The following is a 25,057-nucleotide window of genomic DNA, read 5'->3' on the forward strand; positions in this document are numbered from 1 at the left end:
GTCAGCTGATAACGAGGGACTTCTAACAGCATCAGAATGAAGGTAGGCAAAATCTTGCGCTGTATTCTCACAATTGTAACATAAAACGAAACACAGGCACATGTTAATAGTTGATTCATCTTTGCCTATGCCGCACTATATTATCATTGAATATCTCGTATGAATTTTATAATTAGAATCTGGCACTATATTTGACATGATGGCGACTAAACTATTATCATAACTTTATGTATATATAACACACTCTTTCTTCACAATTATTTAGTTTATTCAGGAGCTTTTGTCTTTGCCCTGTTTTGGTTAATATATATCTCGTATGAATTGGAATATATACCATGCTCATAATTATAGTCACCCCATATCACACATGTATCGAGGAATGACAATAATTAGGGCAAATATGGTGTCATTATTATCTGAGGAACTATATTTGACATGCTGGGGATTGAAATTATTATTTGTAAGAAAAATGACACAATTACTATCGATGTTGGGGAGCTGTTAATAATATATTTGTTTATGGATTACATTAAAGTCTTTTTCTTGTCCACGCGTTGGTTAGAAGAAAGTGTGTTTGTGTCACGGTCAATGCTTTTTATTAATCCTAATGTTGTACATCAGTAAAATCCTAAGATGGAAATTGTGTCACATGCAGACTCATCCACTGGACAACAGTTAAATCAGACAGCCTTTGATATAACCTTATCCCTGTTGATAAAGCACCTTTGCCCTGACCCAGAACCTCATCATTGTACTCTCTTCCCTCAGTGGAAAGTGAGGAAGCCTAAAGGTTATAGCGATTGCTCGTCACGCCCATGGCCCTGGTTCGTTGTCAGTGGGTACAATGTGTGAAGCTCATTTCTTGAATCCATCCACATGATGTTGCTGGAATATGGCTAAAATCCAACTCACTTAAAGGTTTATAGAGTCTTGCATTTTCCGGTCCTCATACTTCTTATGATTTTACAGCAAAACATTCATTTAACAAATACCTATTTACTTATGGGGAGATGGTTGTGACAAAGGGATTAAATGGTTGGGTTCGACAAGCCGAAGATCCGTGTTCGATTCCCCAAGCGACTTCAGTTTGTACATTCATTATTGCTTAAATATATTTCAACCATACACTTTACAGTATGTACAGCAAAACAACCATCTTTAATTCTCTCATGGAAAGTAAATGTTAAGGCATTTGTACATGGATGAGTAAGTGACTTTTAAACGCTGCTTTTAACAGTGATGCAGTTACATCAGGAGATGTCAGCTAAATGTGGGAGAAAAGGCCGAAGTTATGCACTTATGCCACTTTGGCAAAACCCACGAGCACGGGTATGGTGTTGACACACCTAGAACCTAACCGGGGAGAATCGGGATTCGAACCAAGGATCATAGGGCGTGACCAAGGGACGCAACTACGGCAATTACAGCGCCTTGGACGACTGGGCCACCCGTGCACCCTGTACATGTATGAATTATTAAAATCATTACATAGGTAATATGATAACTGTGAAGTGCGTTTTGTACATGTCACAAAATGCAATAACATTTCACTAAAAAACAAACCTGTGTAAATAGTATAAATGAGTTCTCCATTACTATAAACTCATCACATGACGTCAATTCTATGACAAAAACGATTCTGATGCAGTTCCCTATTTTGACTTGTACCATGTGTTCCCGTTATTTTTTTCAGGTGAACAGTTGACTTGACTTTGCATGTGTTTTGATTGATGCTGCAGTGGGGCAGGCTATGCTCACTTTTTTGCGAACACCTGGTATCGTTATTAGTTTCATAGTAGTTTCAGAACACAGTCATATTGTGTAGTAAGTTCTGACTAGATTATGGAAAGTGTTTGCCGCTTTTATCAATTTGGATATTAGTTGATTCTCCTGTTGATTGTAGGTATTGTTAGTTCTTGGACTATGGCTAGTGTCGGCGCACACCAGCACGGCCCAGGTGTGTACATTCGCCGCATCCGCAACAGTCGGCCCGAACGGTGAGCATCCCGTCATATAATCACCGCCGAAAGAAACGCTTACGGTAGAAACGTATGGAGAATGTGTACCACTTAAATAACAAAAATAACTCTGTCAAGCGTTTAAACTTTACACGCTAATCCTGCACAAGACAATAGGTGCATCTTGAGTTATGGATCTATGTCATATGTGATGCGTTCACGAACGTCGGTTTACACAGTATGTTTTTTTGCATCGAAACAATCCAATGTCTCTTGAATATAATTAATTCTTCATATATTGACCAACATGTATCGTATTCGCGTTTCTTTTGTCGGTGAGTAAATATAGGTGCCCGGTTTAACTAAGATTGCCTGATTAATTGTTAGGCCCAACTCTGTCCTGATAAGATAATACAATGTAGTTATAGTATCTCGAACGTCAGAAGATGGTAAAAGTCCGGGACCTGCATCATTTCACACTGACATGTATGGAAATCAACTGTTTTATTTTGCGGCGTACTTGGCTTGGCTGGGATGTTAGAGGGTTCAGTGTATTCTGATCCTGCCGCAAGTAAATGTGACAATGTAATACCAATAACAGTAATAATCAATGTACCATCTTTTAACATCTTTTGGTATGACGCGGACGTGGATCGAACCCCAGACCTTCCGCTCTCCGTGCGGACGCTCCTCCGCTAGACCACGAAGGCGGTCCGACGATACATGACATCACAAGCCTATATGATAGCACCATTCTACAACGTGACGTCACGATACTCATACATGACATTTCGACACTATTATAATACTGCTACTTCTTTGTTTTTGTATTGCGAAGGTTTTGTATCTCAATAAATACAATAATGATAATAATCCAAGAAGACAGGGGTTATCCGTAACAAGAAGCCCTTCATTTTCTGTCCATGACTGAAATATCCTAATGTCTTGCACGAACATCTTCCAGATCCTCGCCTTCCACAAGCCCTGCCACCGTCCTTTCAAGTCACCATCGAGGGCGCTCTCATTGATAGGAACATGAGCGTGGTTGCGGAGGAATATTTTGATCAAGATTCACAGCGATCCGCCATGAAAATCACACAGAACGGACAGATTGAGTACTTGTACATAAACATGAACACGAATGAGAGCTACCATGTCCTTAGTAAGTATTCTGTATGGAACTATTTATCCCTATGCATATAAGAATGTACAGATGTACTTTTGAAAGAAAGAAAAACCAAAATGGAACCAATTGATATATATTTCAAGTTGGTGCTATATTGAAAATAAATCGATTACTAAAGAACAGTCTTCTATTCAAGATAACATTAGATGTTAGGAATCTCTATTTATAAGTCATGTTTGCAATATTCATAAGTTGGAACGATAATACTGGCTTGACTGTCTTCTGAGACAAATATTTCCGTGGAGGGTCGGCGGCAGAATCCCAGTATCCCAGGGAAGACGAAGGAGCCTATTATACTGAGGATCAGATGTATGACCGCGTTGAGTGGATAGCTACTCATTCTCTCAACCTTAGGTCTGCCTTGATTATAATTAAATGCGTCGTAAAACAATTTCACTGTAAGATCAATCCATGGCTAATTGAGTTAACAAGGTCATTAATGATTTATGAAGATGTGGTACCTCTCGGGCTCAGGCGTACATTTCATCACTAGAAGAAACGCGTTGTTTTCTTGGAAAGAACATAAAATGACGGCGCTTTCCAAAGTTTCCCTGTATGGTTTAACCGGTACTTTCAACAAGTCAAATGCATTTCTAATCCAAAGGTGTTTCCTGCTTCCGATGGCATTGAACGAAAAGCGTTAATATTTTATCGGTTGTGGTGTTTCTGAAGATGATTTTATTCTTCCGTTTTCTAGACAATAACTGCACAGTCTTGAACCAAGCTATGGACATGGATGATGTATTCATTGGTGGTAAAATGCCTGGTAAAAGCAAAATGACCCACACCTATTCAACAAGTTATATCCTGAAGTTCGCTCAGAAGTACGGGGAGGTATGGTCCTTTACAGTAATTGTTAGCTCACCTGAAACAACTGTTTGGCCTAAGGGACGTAATACTGTTCATTGTCCGAAAGTTCTTTGTCAATGTTTTCATTTCTTTATTAAATCCTTCTGAAGTCCACAGATTATAGATTTTTGTGTGTACGCACTGTTCAGCCAAATACAAGGTTTGTGTTTCATAGGACAATTCTTCTATTAATTTAACAAATCAAGATGACTGCAAATTTTTTTATCAGATCAACACCACATCGGTTAACCTGACATTTCATCATATAGTCAGTGTTTTGTAAATTGAATGTGACCAGCCATAACAAAAGGTACCTTATGGGTGAAAAAAATCACATTGTGACTTGTCATTATATTATAAATCTACAGTATCTTCGGACCACAAAACTCACAAGCTTCAATTCATATTTATTACAGAGATACATGACATCAAACATTTGGATTCATTTTCCGACTTTCACTGTTATGTTATAACTGCAGTTTTCAGACATAATGTCTGATTATTGAAGGTAGAAATGTATGCTGAAAGGCTTTATATAATGTTTTTATTACAGTACAAACTACAACTAACGAGAGAACGTTTTTAATGACGTCATAGCACACTTGTATTCTAGCACCCATAAGGTTATTTTCAATAATTGTTAGCTCACCTGTTTCTTTTCAACTGATGGGTTACAAATATTAAACTGACTACTAAGAAGATGTCTACAAGGCCTTAACCTGTTCTCTGAAGGTTTACAAGGGGCAGACATCGGTTAGAGGTGTCCTGTGTGACCATTGGCAGTCGTGTATGTACTGGGGCTTTCTCGGCGTCAACTTCACCGTCGACTACTACTTCTCAGGTATGTAAAAATAACAGGTAGAGGAAAACCTCGATAAACTGGGCCTCTTTAGTCCGGAGCCCGTCCTCCCGGACGATTACTGTCCCGAATATCCATATACATACACATGTATAATTACCAGTTGGCACTACCACAAGACCAAACTCCGGATTTTACACCATTGAAACACGTGTGCAATGACATACACATGAAAAAATACCTTGAAACATATGCTTAAGGGACGAAACGCTTGACAGCAAAATGCGGCGGCTTTAACGAGTGGGCCAACCGGTCCCGTTCGTATTTTAGAATGTTCATTATATGATGAACTATGCCTCAGTCTACACACAGCCGAGCATACGTTTTCATTTTTCATCTCAAACAGAGAGAGTGATTACAGATACATAATATTAGTTAAAGTGTCTTCAGTTGCCGTATGCGGTGCCATATAAGTTAGCAGAAAAATATTGACGCCTCGTCCAATATATTATGCCGAAAAGTTTACACTCTCTGGTATCCATATCGCACGTGTCATGTCAAAATGATAACTTGACACTTACAACCGTACGATAACGTTAAGGGTCAAAGGGAGACTACTCTTCAAACATAAGAGGCCAAACCTTGTTGACAATCTAAACTATAATCTTTATCAATAAAGTCACGAACGTGATCTGAAAAACAGATGAATGTCCTTGTACATCACAACTAATGCTAGTAAAACATAAAACCGTGTCAAATAACGAATTTCAGTACCAGCATTTTCATGTGAAATATGTGAGGTGGATGTTGTTACTGACGCTATACAGTTTCATATTAGGTCAGTATCAATCATTTTGGATTCTTACTGACGGTATACGGGCTCATGTGGGGTAAGTAGTTCTGCTCTCTGATTGGCCAATCTCACTTTGAGGTACATCCAGGTACATTATATATATTGGCTTCCTCTGTATTGTAGCAAACCGTCTTTTGCGTGTTTCAGTCTCCACGTGGACAAGTGCAGACGGAACAATGCAAATTCCTGTCAGAGCCGAGGTCCAAGGCTACAACTCCCTTCTTGGCCCGGGTGCAATGTCAAGCTTCCATCATATTTATGATTATATTGGTTTTAAAAGTTACATTGTCGACCCGACAAATCTAGAGGTAAAAGAAAAAAACACCATTCAAATCACACAATTAGCGTTTTAAATAATATTTTGTAATTAAAGATTAATTTCCATAACTATGATAGACATCGAAAGTAGAAGAAATGAGTCGAAATGTGGTTTAACGACAAGTGTGTGTGTGTGGCTGTTTGTGATTGAGTGAGTGAGTAAGTGAGGCTTTTTGGGATTGATTGATTGAGTGAGTGAGTGAGGCTGTTTGTGAGTGAGTTGCGAAAAGCAGACGATTTCCGCCTCTGTAGTTGTACGAACGTTTTTTCTTTAGCTTTTTGATTGCCCTTGAAACGACGGTTTAACGACGAGTTTGAGTGAGTGAGTGAGTGAAGTGTCCTTCTGTTTGTTTGTGTGGTTTATCTATCATCATAATAATTCCATCTAGACTCCAAAAGGCGTTGCATGTGCCGGTCGGAAACACACCCGAGCGATGCCGAAGCTGAAGACACACTACCAGTACAGGGAGGAGATAATAGACCAGGATATGAACATGGTCGTAAATGCCGATGTAAGTAAATGTCCATAGAGAGAACTAAGTCCATACATGCATAACACAATGGTAAAAATAAAGGTCATAAACCAATACGCTGCTGAAGTAATTTTTTACTCATCTCCCCGATATGAGTGAGTGAGTATGTGAGTGAGTGTTGTTTAACGTCGCTTGAACAATATTACAGTTATATCACGGTGCATCAGTGATGCACCGGGTTTTTCACACACTTGGTATCACTGTTTAACAGTAATACATGAAAACCAGGTTGACATATGGCATCTTATAAATCGTACAGCATGCTCGTGTTTTCAGCAGAGATTTTAAATGAGTATGGAACGGGTTTCTCGCTTTTATTTAAAGTTTACCATTTTGGTGAAACCCATAAGCAAGGTTATGGTGCTGAACCGGATATCTAGGGCTAACCGGGATTCAAGCCCACGATCATAGGTTTCTGGCACGCCTAATTATTACGTACGCACCTCTGCAAGGCGATTCACGTCGCCTTCGATAAATGGATCAGCCGTGCTCCCTCATCATCCATAGAAACAGGGTTTCTTCATTCCATGCCACGACGTTATTTCCTCAGGTGTATTACGACTACAACTACAAACTCCTCCGTTTCGACACCCGTCCTAACGTAGCTACCTACCCTTACTACAGCTACGACGCCGTCACGGAAATACACGATTATAACACAGGTACTGGATATAAATACATGCAATAAATACTGGTTGACGATAATGATCAGACAGAGGGCTATGCATAATTTGGGAGGAAAACCCCAAAATAACACAAGTTATGATCCATGCAAACTAGAACAGCGATGTCGAAATGAAACATATATATATATATATCGATAAATAGCACTGCATTGTCATTGTAAACCTTTCGGTGACTTACGATTTACGTAAGGTGAACAACGTTTACGGACATTTGCGGTTTTAAATGTTGATACTTCATATATTCATGATGTTCGGAAATATAGTTTTTAAGTTAGTTGCTTATTTGTGAGAAATATTTTTCAGGAGTTGCCTACGTTATTGACAAGTCCTTCCTGAATTGCTCTATTGTTCCAATTGAGAACGGAACGTGGGACGCAACTGCCAACGTCTCCCGCGTACATCAAGCCATCGGGATGAAGTCTCCAGAACAGCTCTTTGACTTAGATCCTACATTTGCCTACTCTGGACAGGTAGTACACCACACCCTGTCGAAGCTTGTTAGCGTTATTTAAGGTGAAAAATCAGATTCTTCAAATATTAATCACATGTTCTTTTGACTTTTCTTGAGTATGGTTTGGTAGCGGAAATACAAAATTTAATATATTGCGTTCTGCTCACTGACATCGATATAGGATAAGCAAAAGGTTAATCCCAAAGTATTCATGTCAACTAAAATAGATTTGTTGGAAATGCAGGGAGAATCCGTGTTAACAGACATCATAAATGAAGGGCAAAACAAAGACATCAATGAACCATACTGCATTGCATCCATCAAGAAGAAGAACTGCATTGCATCCCTCACACAATGGTCATGCTCTAGATTGGGAGCACCCCTCTATGGAGCTTGTTGACGAAAGTTGGGAGGGGGAGGGGTTAAAATAATTGCTTATTGTTTGGCCATCCTGCCTGTCCTGCGAATTCTTCCCTCGTGACAATTACTTCTTTTCCAGACATTCTGGAGCAAATTATATTTCACACCAAACAATTCAACATTCTATCACTGACGTCGTAGTATTACTGCTTTCTGTCGGAAATATTATGTCCCATAACGTGCTATTACGTGGCGTTTATTACAATTTAGAATGTGGAATGGCTTACTGTTGGGGTCTGAGAAAGACAAGGTTTCAAATAGTCATTAGTTTAACGGGGGAACGGTCATAGCAAATTCATTGTCTAACGCAGATTTGATGACGCCGGTGGACCAATCAGAATGTCGGATTCTGAAATATAACGGTAGAGTGTTTACCTGATAAGTAAAACCAAACCTAAGGGCACTATTCATTAAAGAAATTAACTAGAACACATCCATCAGCTGTGTGTTCATATTGATAATATATAAATTTGTTGAATGTACTTATCATATTCACAACCTTGTGTGGTATTTACTAGCGGACAGTTCGTGGGATCTTGTGTGACGTCTTTACTAATGTCCGTACGGACTTCGCTGACGCTGGACTCTTAGGCCAAGCTGTATCCTTCGATGTATATTTCATGTCGGTGAGTTGATGTATTCTGAGGGACCTTTTGTTTGTTTGTTTGCAATATGAGGACCAGTATGATGACGATGTTTGAACAATCGAGTCTGGATCAGACAATCAAGTGATTGACATCATCAGCATCGATCTACGCAACTTGGAGATGATGACAGACATCAACCAAGTCAGCGAGCCTGATCACCTGACCCCGTTACTCACAGAGACATGCATAACATCAATTCTCGGGGTTATGGGGACTGGGAAACAATCTAGGGTTGAATCATTATAATACTGATGTAACTAATATTTACATTTTGTGTTCATTTATTGGAATGCAAAGAACTTGATGGTATACAAAAAAGAAAACTTAAAACTTTATGGATAACAGCTTCTGGTTTATTGCATTTAGCGTCGATGTAGATTCTGACACTATTATCAAGCTGGGGTGATGGTATACATTGTGGCAGTACATTCAAGACGAACACAATCTAACAATAATGTCACAATTAGCTGTGTGATAACAAGCGGTACTTATGTCATTTAAATTTCCCCAGAATGACTGGATTAGCGACAACGACGTCGGCAACAACCAGGACAGTGTGGACACTCCAGTTCGACTTGAAATCTCGGCAGTAAGTAAAACATGGCCTTCTCTCCTTTCTGCGTCATACTAAAAACCTTTAAAACATGGTACTTGTTTTTGAAAGGCATGAAAGTGATATACATCAGGAATGAATGAAGGGATAAAGCAAGGCTTGGTCAGCTCAGAGTCAGTATGTGTTTGAGTGGGGTATCTCAGTAGGCTACCGGCATGCATCTCTACAAATACAAGGTGACACGCAAACGTATATTCACTTTACTATGTAAGTGCATTAATCTTCAACGCGACGTTAAACACAATTTTTCATCACCTCACCTCACCATTTGGGCTTTTTTCAGTTATTAAGCTGACACGCCGTGATATAACCGAAACACTGTTAAAAGCGGCGTTAAACTAAATTCACTCACTCACTTTCTATGACATTGGAGTTAAATGAAACAAGTTCACGTTATATACGTTATACGAATAAAACAACGTATGCGAAATAATATGGATATTTATGACAAATAACATATCTGAGAAAAACATATACTTGTGAAAGTCAACTCTTGCATTTTATCTTTTTTGCAGGATGAATATTTCCTGTCGTATGATTTCTACAATTTTGATCAAGAAAACCCAGTGTTGAGTCGCTTTGATATTTCGCCATGCTACACAGACCAAAATGAGATTAACTTCGAGATAACATTCCCTGGTAAGTACCAAAGTTGGAGGTCCTAGTATTGCTTCACGTACAAAGCTACGTTTCATATTACATGTCGGGCGTGTTAGTAATGTATTACAGTCACAACAGTCCGATGTGTTTGCATAAAGTAACCTTCTCCCGTAACTGTTTTACCCGTAGGTATAAAAGTAACTTTCCCTCTGCATGTACAAAGTAATTTTCCCTCTGCATGTACAAAGTAACTTTCCCTCTGTATGTACAATGTAACTATCCCTCTGCATGTACAAAGTAATTTTCCCTCTGCATGTACAAAGTAACTTTCCCTCTGCATGTACAAAGTAATTTTCCCTCTGCATGTACAAAGTAACTTTCCCTCTGCATGTACAAAGTAACTTCCCCTCTGCATGTACAAAGTAACTTTCCCTCTGCATGTACAAAGTAACTTTCCCTCTGCATGTACAAAGTAATTTTCCCTCTGCATGTACAAAGTAACTTTCCCTCTGCATGTACAAAGTAACTTTCCCTCTGCATGTACAAAGTAACTTTCCCTCTGCATGTACAAAGTAACTTTCCCTCTGCATGTTCAAAGTAACTTTCCCTCTGCATGTACAAAGTAACTTTCCCTCTGCATGTACAAAGTAACTTTCCCTCTGCATGTACAAAGTAACTTTCCCTCTGCATGTACAAAGTAACTTTCCCTCTGCATGTACAAAGTAACTTTCCCTCTGCATGTACAAAGTAACTTTCCCTCTGCATGTACAAAGTAACTTTCCCTCTGCATGTACAAAGTAACTTTCCCTCTGCATGTACAAAGTAACTTCCCCTCTGCATGTACAAAGTAACTTTCCCTCTGCATGTACAAAGTAACTTTCCCTCTGCATGTACAAAGTAACTTTCCCTCTGCATGTACAAAGTAACTTTCCCTCTGCATGTACAAAGTAACTTTCCCTCTGCATGTACAAAGTAACTTTCCCTCTGCATGTACAAAGTAACTTTCCCTCTGCATGTACAAAGTAACTTTCCCGCTGTATGTGCAAAGTTACTTTTCCGCTGTATGTATAAAGGAACTTCCCCTCTGTATGTATAAAGCAACCTTTCCTCTGTATGTATTAAGTAACTTCCCCTCGATATGATTTAAGTAACCTTCCCTCTGTATGTATAAAGCAAGTTTCCCTCTGTGTGTATTAAGTAACCTTCCCTATGTGTGCATTAAGTAACCTCCCCTCTGTATGTATTAAGTAACTACCCCTCTGTATGTACAAAGTAACTTCCCTCTGTATGTACAAAGTAACTTCCCCTCTGTATGTATAAAGCAACCTTTCCTCTGTATGTATTAAGTAACTTCCCCTCGATATGTTTTAAGTAACCTTCCCTCTGTATGTATAAAGCAAGTTTCCCTCTGTGTGTATTAAGTAACCTTCCCTATGTGTGTATTAAGTAACCTCCCCTCTGTATGTATTAAGTAACTACCCCTCTGTATGTACAAAGTAACTTCCCTCTGTATGTACAAAGTAACTTCCCCTCTGTATGTATAAAGCAACCTTCCCTCTGTATGTATAAAGCAACCTTCCCTCTGTATGCATTAAGTAACTTCCCCTCTGTATGTATAAAGTAACCTCCCCTCTATGTATAAAGTAACCTTCCCTCTGTATGTAAAAATTAACTTCCCGTCTGTATGTATTAAGTAACTTCCCCTCTGTATGAATAAAGTAACCTTCCCTCTATGTATAAAGTAACGTTCCCTCTGTATGCATGAAGTAACGTTCCCTCATTAAAATATTTTTTCTAACCAAGATGGCAACTTTTCATCAACTGAAGTTAGTCCTACATGTTTCGTGATGTGGCAAGCTTAAATATGGAATTATAACGACATTGTACTACCTGTGTAAATTCACCCTTATTTCACAGTGGCTGAAAATGAAATAAACAAGAAATGGTGGTTCAATGCTTATGTATTTGATATCGGTATCAAGGCGATATTACATGCATGTCAACGAGTATCTCACAACAGGTCACACAAGTAACGTTTTGAAAACGTTTCCAATTACTTGGTCACAACAGTTTATTCTGTGTATTCTATTTTTGCCGTCACCTTAGTTCATAATACCACCAGCAAACTTCTCTTGTTGATATTACATCCCCACCTTGTCTGTTGCTATGGCAGCTCATAATTTGGACAACTTATTCACATGAAATTATGCTGAAAGCCGCGTTAAACAAAATTCAGTGGCAAAAAAGAACCATATTTGCCCGGGGTTGATTGTTTTCAGTGACCAAAGTTATGTCCGATAGTTTTCTCTATTTTGACCAAAACGTCGACCATATGTTCCCATGTTTGTCTGGGGAAGACTTGACCTGCCTTTACATGTGTTTTTGACCGATGATACCGGTTGGGCAGGATACGCTCACCTTGTCGCAAACACCTGATGTCATAATTAATTGGTAGTGATTCATAAACACGTGCTTATGATATAGTAGGAAACGCACAATGGACTTTGCTTCTGATGAAAATGGAAATTGTTTTAGTCGCTTTTGTTGACAGCATTAACATAGCAGATGCTGCTGAATGAGTATGACTGTGTGTAGCTGTCCACCATTACTTTCATCCCCAGGGAACTATGGTGACTTCCTACTCAACTACAAGACTATTCTGGAAGAACTTGCGACTGTGGTCATCGCCAAGGCGGGGGGTCTGTCACCTGTCCGAATACAACGTCTTGACATGCACTGGGACAAACAGAATGCCTACCTCGTCGGAACAATCCTTGACGTGGCCCCCGATCTGGGTAACGCCATGGGGCCCGTTTTACAAAACGATCTTAATGCTGAGACAATCTTTGTGGAACTTTAACAATGACATGCAACAGTCGTAGCTAAGGTCACTTTGTGGAGCTGGGCCTCGTTTCACAAAGCGATCGTAGCGCAACGGCTGTCTTAAGTCTTTGTTAAAGTATGGGAGATACGATAGTCGTAGCACAATTATCTCTTCGTGAACTGGGCCCCAAATGCCTACTTTCTTTTTCATGTTTCATCGTTGATGTTGGATGTTTTGATTCAGTTCAGTTCACGAATGCAGTAGTTTCGTAGAGCGCAAAACTCAGATGCTTGTTTGTTTGTTGTTTAATGCCGCATTTCGCAATATTACAGCATAATGACGGTGATCTGCAAATAATCAAGACAGACACTTGAGTGACTGACATCATGAGCATCTCCGTAACTGCGATACGATGACATGCATCAACCAGGTCAGCGACCTTACGTCGCCTCTTACGGCAAGTATGGGTTGCTGAAGACCAATTCTGACCCGGATCTTCCCGGGAAGAAGCTCAGATGTAGTTGTGAGCTCATCTCAGTATAAACAATACTGCACATTTAATGCCGCCTTGAACAGTATTACGGTTATGACACGGCGTCAGGTTCATGAGGGAACGCAGGAAGTAGATTTGGGGCATTTTTGGTACTGACAGAGAACAGTTTATAAACGGTGCTGATCTAAAGCCGCTTTGAATGGTATTTCAGTGTCACAGTGCGTCATTATTATTTGAAAGACAGCCCGAAGTTCCAAGGGTCGTTGACGTCTAACATCATGGTGAAACAGCGGATCCTTACACGCATAGGGGACACAAATGTGCACATCAAACTTTCACGTCATGAATAATGTGTCATCCTTTTTTTAATCGAGAAAACAATGCCAGATATCATGCATGAAATTTTCTTAACAGACCAATATACTCAAAAACACTTCCTCTTCCATACATTTCGGTAACAATTACTCATACAGGGTGTTGTTTTTTGGTTCAGCCAGGTACCGGCGTTGGCCGAATATGGTGGCACACTTCGCTGACGATGCTGTTATAGCCAACGTCGGCGACGCCCTCGGTTGTGCGAAGGTGTGCAACAACCAGCAAGCAACTTGCAACAGCTTCGACGTCTGCCCAGGTGCAAAAACATGCGCCCTGAGTTTGAATTACACATCGGATGGAAAGGTTCTTCAAACTAGTGACATCTGTGATCACTTTTCGCGTAAGTCAATTTAGACTTGAGACGTAAACAAAGAAGCCTTATTTGAAATGAAACTTTTAAGGCCCATACTGATTCAATCAGTTTTTTCAGGTATTTCTGACGGGGATGCAGACAAACAATCATTAAAGATATCTACAGCTGCTCGAAAATCCATGAACCGCTGAGAAAATCAGATGTCAGTGCTCTCTACAGCAAAAACAAAGATATCAGTTCATCCCATAAAACCTTTCGGCCAACCTCGCCCCATTCCGTCGTTTTCCGTAATCGCAAAAAAAGACTCGGCTGTGAGTGGGTAATTTATGCCCCAACAGTAAAAAGGCTAAAGACGATTTCGGAGGCACACTTTTTGCGCGTTAACGTTTCATCAATGTTAAATTTTCGTGAATCTTATATATACTTAGCTACTTATTTGGAAGAATTGATACCAAATATATTTCAAATAAAGACAACGTTTTGAAAATATAGTTCCAACATGTTGATGTAAACAAATATGATTATGAATTACTCAGAGTCGAGGCCGGGCCTGACGTGCTATGCCGATTAGCGTAAATACCTGAAAAATACTACCCTCAACGTGAGATGCGTCACATAACTTAAATATGCAAACGGCCGTTTTTGCCACATACCTCTGATAAGACATTTATTACTGTCGTCTGCTCGTTTGGTCATGTGGCCAATACAAATGTTGTCCGGTTTACAACTTCTTACGGACTACGGTAAGCCTCTCCCGTTTCAAATGTTTATCCCATTGAAGCGAGAGATAGACGGTGATTGTGACGGACTCAGTCGAACAGACTACAACTGTCTTTCGGAATAACCCGAGTTATCAGTTTCGAGATTGCATGTATATAAAACACATTCCGATTGTCACCTTCCCGATCTATTAAGCGACTCTTGGATTGATCGGGTTAAAGGTCGTTCTGACGCGACCCGTAATGGGATTTCCTCGGAACATTGTTCAGCGGTAGCGGATTTTAATAAGTTCGTGGTTTAGGGTTAATGCAAATCCAAAAGTTGCATGAGAAATGGGGGAACCATACAATCAAACAAATTCAAAAGACGTCAAGGTAGAAAAAATATTGTCTACCTTGTGTTAACGTAAAAATATAACGTCAAAGCCACAGATTTCGTCAGAACTTGGTTTAGCGGTAGCGAGAACTAAGATCTGATTGTGATACTAAGCTGTGATTTTAATAAGTTGTGGTTTTATGGAAATGCAAATTCCCCAATTGCAATCAAACAAATTCAAAAGACATTCAATGAAGAAATGATGGTATCGACCTTGTCTTAACGTAAAAATGACACGCCAGAGAACGATGAGTCTCGATTATCTGCAGAAACAGATTCCATTAGGCGTAAAAGCCAAGGCAGTGATGATATTTATACGAACGAACCGCTGTAAATTATCGCTGACACCAGGTGTTCGCGGAAAGGGTACTGTTCCGGTAGACATGGCTTATGATTGTGTCTTGTCTACGTGAGTTATGTTTAGGAGTCGTGAACTTGTTATACTTTTACGAAATAACAAGATGTTACATAAGATGTTACAAAAGATGAATCTTGATTGTGTTAGATCTAGGGAGAATCCGACATTGAACATACTTATATAATCGTTATAGATACAAGATATTGGTTTAAAATGGACTCTTTACAGTAACAACTACCAGATTCAGCATCATTTGTAGTTCACTGGTACTTGTCTCAAGGGGAACAGTATCATCTGCATATAGACATACCGCGTTATACCTTTACAAAATAACTACATATATAAGATGTATCTTGATTTGTTTAGATCTAGAGTGAATCCGACCTTGAACAAACTTATATAATCGTTATTGATGCTCCCAAAGATACTAGTATTGGTTTGACATGCCTTGATTATTGGACCTTTTAAAGTAACAATTACCAGATTCTAGCATCTTTTGTAGTTCATTGGTATTTGTCACAAGAGGAACAGTATCATCTGCACATAGGAATACGGAGAAACTGGGTTTTACGCCATAAAAGAAAGATGTTTGGATGAGTTGTATATCTTCACCAAATTACATATCTAAATGCTTCCCCATATTGATCATAAATAAGGAAAACAGAGCTCGGCATTAAGGGGCCAAACAAGGACTAGTCGGGTCGGAGTCGGTGTACTGTCTGAGTAGGGTATCCATGTTAAACTGCGGGATGGTGTCTCAGTGTGCTAGCTTTATGAAATCGGCATTTTTGGGACTAGTACCAACTAACGTTCGCTAGTTCGACGACGTTAAGCACCATTCCACCTCATCTCACCCTCCAAGTAAAAGACCTTTGATGCCAGCTCGTTTCAGCATTCAGATGTAGTTTTATGGACCCCCCCCCCCCCACCACCACACACACACACACACATACACACACCCCCACCCCCATCTCAGATGCGCCATTCCTGAACCGCCTTTAAATCCCGACTAAAGACCCATCAATTTCAACCATTATTTGACTATGTGCTTTTATGCCTTTAGAATATTCCTACGAGGAGTGCAGTTACAACGCTCTCAAGTGGCCTCATTAATATTACTTATAATATAAATAAATCAGGTTCCCATGACAGCCACAATCGATATTTTTGTAGTAAATTTCCTGCACAAAAGATGTTTGTTTCAGAATTTTTCAAGAAGCCTTTAAAACATTTTCCATATTTTAAGAATTGTTTTTGAACTTAATATGTCTGTATATTGTTCAATATTTCCCGATGACCTTTTCGCATGATTTTCTTGCACTGAATAAACATTGTCTAATTTGAGTTGTATAATTTTGTGGCTATAGAATTCTGGCTTCATGAAATGTCTCTCTTAAAGTAAAACCTTATATCCCAAACCATGGCACATATTTCATATATGAAGCAAAATTGTCCGTTCGAAAGCTGACACAGTTGACAACAGGTTATAGTTTTCAACAGTGACATCTCCGCTGACTCCGCTATACATAAGATCCAAAACATTTGTATATTTTATAAATCTACCATTATGTTCGTACATTGTTTGAATCCTGAACCAAAAATGTTAGGGGTCATGAATAATTTAGGGGATATTTTTATGAGTGAGTGAGTTTGGTTTAACGCCGCTTTTTACAGTATTCCGGTTATATCACGGCGTGTCAGCTTAATCTGGGAGGAAAGCCCGAAGTGATGCAGGTCGCCGACGTTTACCACTTCGGTGAAACCCACAAGCACGGGCATGGTGCTGACAAACCTAGAAACATAATCGGGGCGAACCGGGATTCGAACCCACAATCATAGGTTTCTGGCGTGACCAATGGACGCAACTCTGCACAGCGAATCGCGGCGCCTTAGACGACGGGGCCACCCGTGCCCTCTTTGATTTCAGATATGATATGATATGATATAATATGATATGATATGATATGATATGATATGATATGATATGATCGTAATAAGCAAATATGTGTTACAGGTGTGTTGACGGGACCAGTTGACCATGAGACACCGTTAGTAATGGCGTACAATCTTATAAGTACCGCAGTCACTTCAGGGAAGTTTGTTATCCCAGTGCAGCTTCCCACTGTTGGCATCGTAAGTACACGTACTTAAATTAATCTTAAATGCGTTCTCGTGTCGCTTGACTTTCTGGTCCATCGACCAGTTGATTGTCTGGTTTGTTTGCCGGCCGCCGTCAGGGAACACACAGGTACTTTTGGTGCACATTGTTTGAGACGTGGATTCTACCTGTCGAGCAGGCAATGCTTAACCTTTTAGCGAACACTGTCATCACCGATCTTCAGTAATTCATATAATTTTTACAGCTGCGTTACCTTTTTACGTCCAATGGAATCCGTTTCGGCGGATAATCTAGACTGGTTATTCGCTGACGGTGACGTTATATATTCCCCTTAGACAGCAATATTCCAGCTACTTCAGGGAGGTCTGTGAATCAACAAGCCTGTTGTAAGGAAAGCCATGCCAGTTGTTGATAACATGATCAACGACACATTAAAAATCAGGACTTTTACCCCTGTACAATACCTGTCCACATGCAGAGCCGAGACATCTCCACAGACGACCACGTCAGGTGAACGTTCTAACCAGCTCATCAGTGCCAGGCTTCAACACTGAACGAAGCATTTCTGTATCTCGAACCCGAATATATATCGGTCCGTTTCGAATGTAAATGATAAAGGCTGTGCAATTATTTTGTGTATATTTTATACACACGACCACGCCCAAAAGTGAGTACCATCGAATGGATAGGTCTTTTCTGTGTGAGTTGTCATTAAGTAAAGTTGAAATTTTTCGAATCTAATTGTTTGAGAAATACAGCCGAATCGTTTGAGGAGCCGACATCTGATTGGCTCAAGAACCCACGCATCCTTCATTTAGATTGTGCCACGCATACTTCGTTTCGACTGTGCTATCAGAGAGTTCGTACAGGGTTCATCTGACGTGATCTATGGAGGTGTCGATCCTCAGATCTGTCCGCAGAGAGGTATCGTACTCGAATCCGAGTGACAGATCTGATGAGATGGAACCATCAACGCCGACGGTGTAAAACTACACACAATTAGCCAGATCACGCTTTATAACCTCTATAAGATAAATACATTCATCCAATGTGTGAGCCCATGTCTGGTGTTATCCGCCATAATGCTGGAATATTGCTAAAAGCGGCGTAAAACCTATTTCATTTACACACACTCTCTGCACAATGACATTGTCACAAATCATGGGCTTGCGATTTCTTTTGTTCTGATTATAACGTTTTTCAAATCTTTCTCTATATACTCCCTATGAACAATGTACTGAATATGACTCTTTTGTTTTTAAATTACTTCTAGAGTCAGACATTTACAGCTAAAAGCATAACCAAGCGAAGTTACAGTGCAACAACACCGGGTAAGATATATTTATATCATATATCTATCAGCGGCTAGATAGCACGTTACACGAAATTATACACAATATAACCACTATGTAATTGATGGTATGTCATGTATATAGTATTAAGTAGTATTCATAGCATGTTATTGATAGTATGTCATATATATGACATCATGTAGTATTCACAGTATGTTATTGATGGTATGTCATGTATATAGCATTAAGTAGTATTCACAGTATGTTATTGATGGTATGTCAAGTATATAGCATTATGTAGTATTCATAGCATGTTATTGATAGTATGTCATATATATTGCATTATGTAGTATTCACAGTATGTTATTGATGGTATGTCAAGTATATAGCAGTATGCAGTATTCACATTGTTATTGATAGTATGTCAAGTATATAGCATTATGTAATATTCACAGTATGTTATTCATAGTATGTCAAGTATATAGCACTATGTAGTATTCATATTATGTCAAGTATTTAGCACTATGTAGTATTCACTTTGTTATTGATAGTATGTCAAGTATATAGCACTATGTAGTATTCATAGTATGTCATTCATAGTATGTCAAGTATATAGCAACATGTAGTATTCACAGTATATCATTCATAGTATGCCATGTATATAGCATCATGTAATATTCATTGTATGTCATTCATAGTATGCCATGTATATAGCATCATGTAGTACTCATAGTATGTCATTCATAGTATGTCAAGTATGTAGCATTATGTAGTATTCATAGTATGTTATTCATAGTATGTCAAGAATATAGCACTATGTAATATTCACATTATTGTATTGGTCGTGTGACAAGTTAGTATCATTGTAAGGGGTCAACATTAGGCTCTTGATGGTTTGGCAAACATGTGTCACGGTGAGTTTGAAACGCTTCTTTAAATGCTACTGTGACTGTACAACCTTGTAATACTCATACTGTCTTCCTTCTGGTGTTCTATAAGCACAAAACCCAAACCCTGGACACCAGACACCACAGCCAAACCCTGGACACCAGACACCACAGCCAAACCCTGGACACCAGACACCACAGCCAAACCCTGGACACCAGACACCACAGCCAAACCCTGGACACCGGACACCACAGCCAAACCCTGGACACCAGACACCTAGAGGTAAACACGTTTTTCATAGTGTATAATTATTATGTGTAAATTTGCACTTCACATACGTCTTACACGTACACTTTGTTCCACAATAATCATTATGTTGGTCTTAACATATATATATGTCAAGTTTACAGAAGTAACGTTCACATGATCGCAGCCGAAGCGCGACAAGTGATCGCCATCCAATCTCCGATTCCAGAGCGACCAAAATATCTTTGATCGAGATATATTTTCAGTATGTCGAGATATTATTTGGTTGTTTTACGCCGCAATATAGCTTTATCAGCGTATTAATTCCAATTAATTAGCGTGTCACGATAATGGTGAGTGAGTTAAAACTTAACGTCGCATCGGCATTATTTCAGCCATGTAGCGATAATAGATATATCGATTAATTAGCAAATCAACCATCCTGTTCAAATCCCAGATAGGACTCAATCCCCCAAAATACAAGAATCTGTACTTTACTAAGAAAGTGTTATCCCACAATATAACATTTGGTTCATTTGACAACTTCCTAAATGGTATTTGTGTGTTCATAGCCCATGCAAGTCGATGTTTGGCAAGTCAAGATTACTGAAGTATCTGAAAATGAAGAAAGTCCCTGGGCCCCATTTATTGTAACAAAAAATAAAAATATAAACTGACGTCCAAAAGAAACTTTACCAGAGTTTGAAATCATTCTTGCTCAAAAACAACAAAACATACATGCATGAAGTAAAGTGTATTGAGAAGATCAATATATCAACATAATCAACTCGGAAAATGACAATCATACCGCGACCGAGAATGACGTCAGAGCCCCCCAAAGTTGGGTGTGGTACAAAACTCGAGATTTTAGAATCATGGACATTAGGCAGAGTACATAAACAATCGCTCACGTTCAATAACAAGTCATTAGTAGCGTGTGTGACCACCAAATGCCTCAATACATGCAAAAACTCTTCGACGCACAGAAAAAGTCAGTCGTCTGATGAGGTCAAGATCAGTTCTTGCCAGTTGGCTGGAGAGTGTGGTCGTTGTCGAACACGACGATCCATCAAGTCCCAGAGGTGTTCTATGGGGGACATGTCGGGTGAGCGTGCAGGCCACAGCAGGACGTTGACGTTGTTGGCTGCGAGGAAGTTAGTGACAATTCTGGCTGTATGGGCTCTAGCGTTGTCATGCTGATAAATGACACCACGTGGCTGCTGTTGGAGAAACGGTAGGACAACTGGACGAAGAATGTTATCCATGTAACGCTGAGCTGTCAAGTTTCCGTCAACGATGACCAGCGGTGTCCTCTCCTGCCCACAAATCCCTCCCCACATCATGACACTCCCTCCGCCATATGGTACGACCTCCCAGACGCAACACGCCGCCGTTCGTTCACCCCTTCGGCGGAAAACACGTTGTTCAGCCCTAAACATACAGAATCGACTTTCGTCAGTGAAGACAACCCTCTGCCAGTCACGTTGTTGCCAACGTCGTACAGTCCGGGTTCATCTCAATCGCAGACGACGATGTTGCGCTGTCAATAGCTGCCCTCTGTATGGTCTAAAAGCCCTGATTCCATGAGCCCTGAGTCTCCTGGCCACTGTCTGTCGACTAACCCTGTGACCTAAGGCATTTGTCGCCGATTACGTCACTGCCAGGAAGCGATTTCGGTCATCATGGGGCGTGGTCACCCTGGGTCTGCCTGTTCTTGGCCTGTCAGCGGTCCGCCCTGTCTGTCTGTAACGTTACATCAAGTTGGTAACGGCAACACGGGAGCAACCGAAGGTTCGTGCAATATGGGCGTGGGTGGCTCCCATCAGTACCATACCCAAGGCTCGTTCACGTTGTTCTACTGTGAGTCGTGGTATTTCTTTTGTGTTTTTTTATCACTGTGGATGTTTGACTTGCCGTTGCAATCGTTTTATTCCCTTACCCGCACGTGCATTTGCAGTTGTCCGTGGTGCACGTGTTTTTCACTTTATCGCGTGTTATCTCGCAAACATGTAACAGACGATTAACATGTTCTGCATACACTTTTGTTGTATTTAGGTTATGTGTTTTAGATAGACTTCATCGAAAAAACAATTATACTTTGTCTGAAATTTATATTTTCAGTTGGTAAAGTTTCTTTTGGACGTCAGTTTATTTTGTAACTGTAACTATAATTTAACAACTGTTTTTTTCTGTAAAATATGTTAATTTCAGAGATTAGATGTTAGTCTAAGAGAATGAGTGAATTGGGTATTCAACTGTGTTGAAACCTACAAATACAGCTATGGTGCCAACAAACCTAGAAACATAATCGGGGCGAATCGGTATTACAATGATAGGTTTCTGGCGTCTCTGAGAATTGCGGTGCCTGGGACGACTAGACACCTGTGCCCCGCGATAATCAGAACATGGAGGTGATGTACGTCGTATGTCAGTATGTCGAGTAACAGTTGTATGTCGAGATAACCAATGTTTACGAGAGTCAACTGTGGTTTTGATTGTAACTAGTTCCTTTCTTTTTTTAAACAACAGGAAAGAGTTCGACGCCGCCACCATTCAGTTGTGGCAACGTCGCATCCCCACAGAAGTCGTCGAACAACGCAGGTACGACTTCTACAACTACGTTTAAAAAGTAAAAACAAAATGCAATGTTTAAAAAGTAAGAAAACAACATGCAAGAAATGTGTGGTGGGACAGGCAGGCTGGCTGATCGTGACCACATTGGACATTGAATAGGATCACAACACACATCACATAGGATCACATCACACATTAAATAAGATCACATCACACATCACATAGGATCACATCACACATTACATAGGATCATATCATACATCACATAGATCACATCAATACACATAGGATCACATCACACATGACATCGGATCACATCACATATCACATAGGATCACATCACACATCACATACGATCACATCACACATCACATACGATCACATCACACATCACATACGATCACATCACACATCACATCGGAATCACACATTACATTAGATCACATTACACATCACATAGGATCACATCACACATCACATAGGATCACATCACACATCACATAGGATCACATCACACATCACATAGGATCACATTACACATCACATAGGATCACATCACACATCACATAGGTTCACATCACACATCACATAGGATCACATCACACATCACATACGATCACATCACACATCACATAGGATCACATCACACATAACATCGGAATCACACATTACATTAGATCACATTACACATCACATATGATTATATCACACACGGCACATCACATAGGACCACATCACACTTGACACATCATATAGGACCACATCACACATGACACATCACATAGGAGTGAGTGAGTGAGTTGGGTTTAACGCCGCTTTTAACAGTATTCCAGTTTTATCACGGCGTGTCAGCTTAAAGCGGGAGGAAAGCCCGAAGTGATGCAGGCCTCAGACGTTTACCACTTCGGTGAAACCCACGAGCACGCACGGGTATGGTGCTGACAAACCAAGAAACATAATTGGGGCGAACCGGTATTCGAACCCACAATCATAGGTTTCTGGCGTGTCCAAGGGACGCAACTCTGCACAGCGAATCGCGGCGCCATAGTCGACTGGGCCACCCGTGCCCCCCACATCACATATGATCACATCACACATCACATAGGATCACATCACACATGACACATCAAATAGGATCACATCACACATGACACATCACATAGGGTCACATCACACATAACACATGGCATGGGCCCATGTCACACAGGGTCACGTGACAGGGGATCACATATCACACGATCATATGACATATGACACATCACTCAGACCAACATGTTCACATCAAACGGGTCCACATGACACAGGATCATATGACACAGGGTCACACCACTCAGACAAACACGATCACATTGAACGGGTCCACATGACAAAGGGTCACATGACAAAGGTCACATGACACAGGGCCACACCACTCGGACCAACATGATCATATTAAACGGGTCCACATGACACAGGGTCACATGACACAGGTCACATAACACAGGACCACACCACCCAGCGCAACATGATCACATTAAACGGGTCCACATGACACAGGGTCACATAACCCAGGATCACATGACACAGAGCCACATGACACAGGGCCACACCACTCGGACCAACATGATCGCATTAAACGGGTCCACATGACACAGGGTCACATGACACAGGTCACATAACACAGGACCACACCACCCAGCGCAACATGATCACATTAAACGTGCCCACATGACACAGGGTCACATGACACAGGTTCACATCACTCAGAGCAACATGATCACATCAAACGGGTCCACATGACACAGGGTCACATGACACAGGTTCACATCACTCAGAGCAACATGATCACATCACACAGAACTACCACATACTTTAATGGTATGGATTCTAGTCTTTCTTTCAAAATCATCGAAAAGACGTCTTCTTTTTTCTTCCAGGGACTATAGCTGGTGTTGCTTTTGCCATGTTGGCTGTCGGCGTCATCATCGGTGTCGCAGTCATGATGTTTCTCCAGCGACGGCAGCAGAAAGCTTCCAACCTTCAAGTTGCCTTTGTCAACAAAAACTTCGACGACTGAAAGTTTTTAACAAATGATTTGGAAAAAGTTTACCGTCAACTCTGAATTCGTGTAGTGTTAACATTTCATTGTCTATATCCAAATGAATTATATCTGAACACTGGTCGTGAAATGTTAGTTCTTTATTGTTTTGTTATTATTTACACAAGCTTGTGTTCATGTTTTGTATAACAAAGTACAGTAAACTACGTTTATAAGGAACTGACGGAAAAAAAAAACATGCTTTTGTCCCGGCCATTTGCTGTTTATATGCTTATAACGAACTGCGGTTATATCGAACTATATCAGTGGTCCCTTTGAGGTCGTTATAACCGTAGTTTACTTTACTTAGATGTTCTAATTACCGTGAAAAAAGTCAAATAAGAGAGAAAAAGATAAATGTGTATACAGTCTAACACTGTTTTGTCGAACTTATCGTTATCTCGAGGATTGCTGAAGACCTATTCCAACCCGGATCTTCACGGGTCTGATGCACATGCCCCCACACACTTGCCCACAGCTAAAATCTGAC

The 25,057-nt window shown here is 40.2% G+C and overlaps 1 protein-coding gene across 1 annotated transcript; it reads left to right on the plus strand.

Annotated features, from left to right (window-relative positions):
- LOC139479203 (uncharacterized) lies at positions 1-24,950 on the plus strand. Its single transcript, XM_071262047.1, has 19 exons — positions 1-42; positions 1,904-1,997; positions 2,923-3,120; positions 3,842-3,978; positions 4,726-4,834; positions 5,793-5,953; positions 6,353-6,475; positions 7,047-7,158; positions 7,486-7,652; positions 8,572-8,679; positions 9,212-9,289; positions 9,829-9,952; positions 12,535-12,708; positions 13,724-13,945; positions 17,386-17,504; positions 18,764-18,821; positions 19,782-19,952; positions 22,446-22,517; positions 24,407-24,950. The coding sequence occupies exons 1-19, from the start codon at positions 37-39 to the stop codon at positions 24,544-24,546; spliced, it is 2,373 nt and encodes a 790-aa protein (XP_071118148.1). The 5' UTR covers positions 1-36; the 3' UTR covers positions 24,547-24,950.
- Positions 24,951-25,057: the final 107 nt, after the last annotated feature.

Source organism: Haliotis cracherodii, unplaced genomic scaffold (assembly GCF_022045235.1).
Source record: "Haliotis cracherodii isolate W230 unplaced genomic scaffold, xgHalCrac1.p SCAF_4, whole genome shotgun sequence".
In the NCBI taxonomy this organism is placed as follows: Eukaryota; Metazoa; Mollusca; class Gastropoda; order Lepetellida; family Haliotidae; genus Haliotis; species Haliotis cracherodii.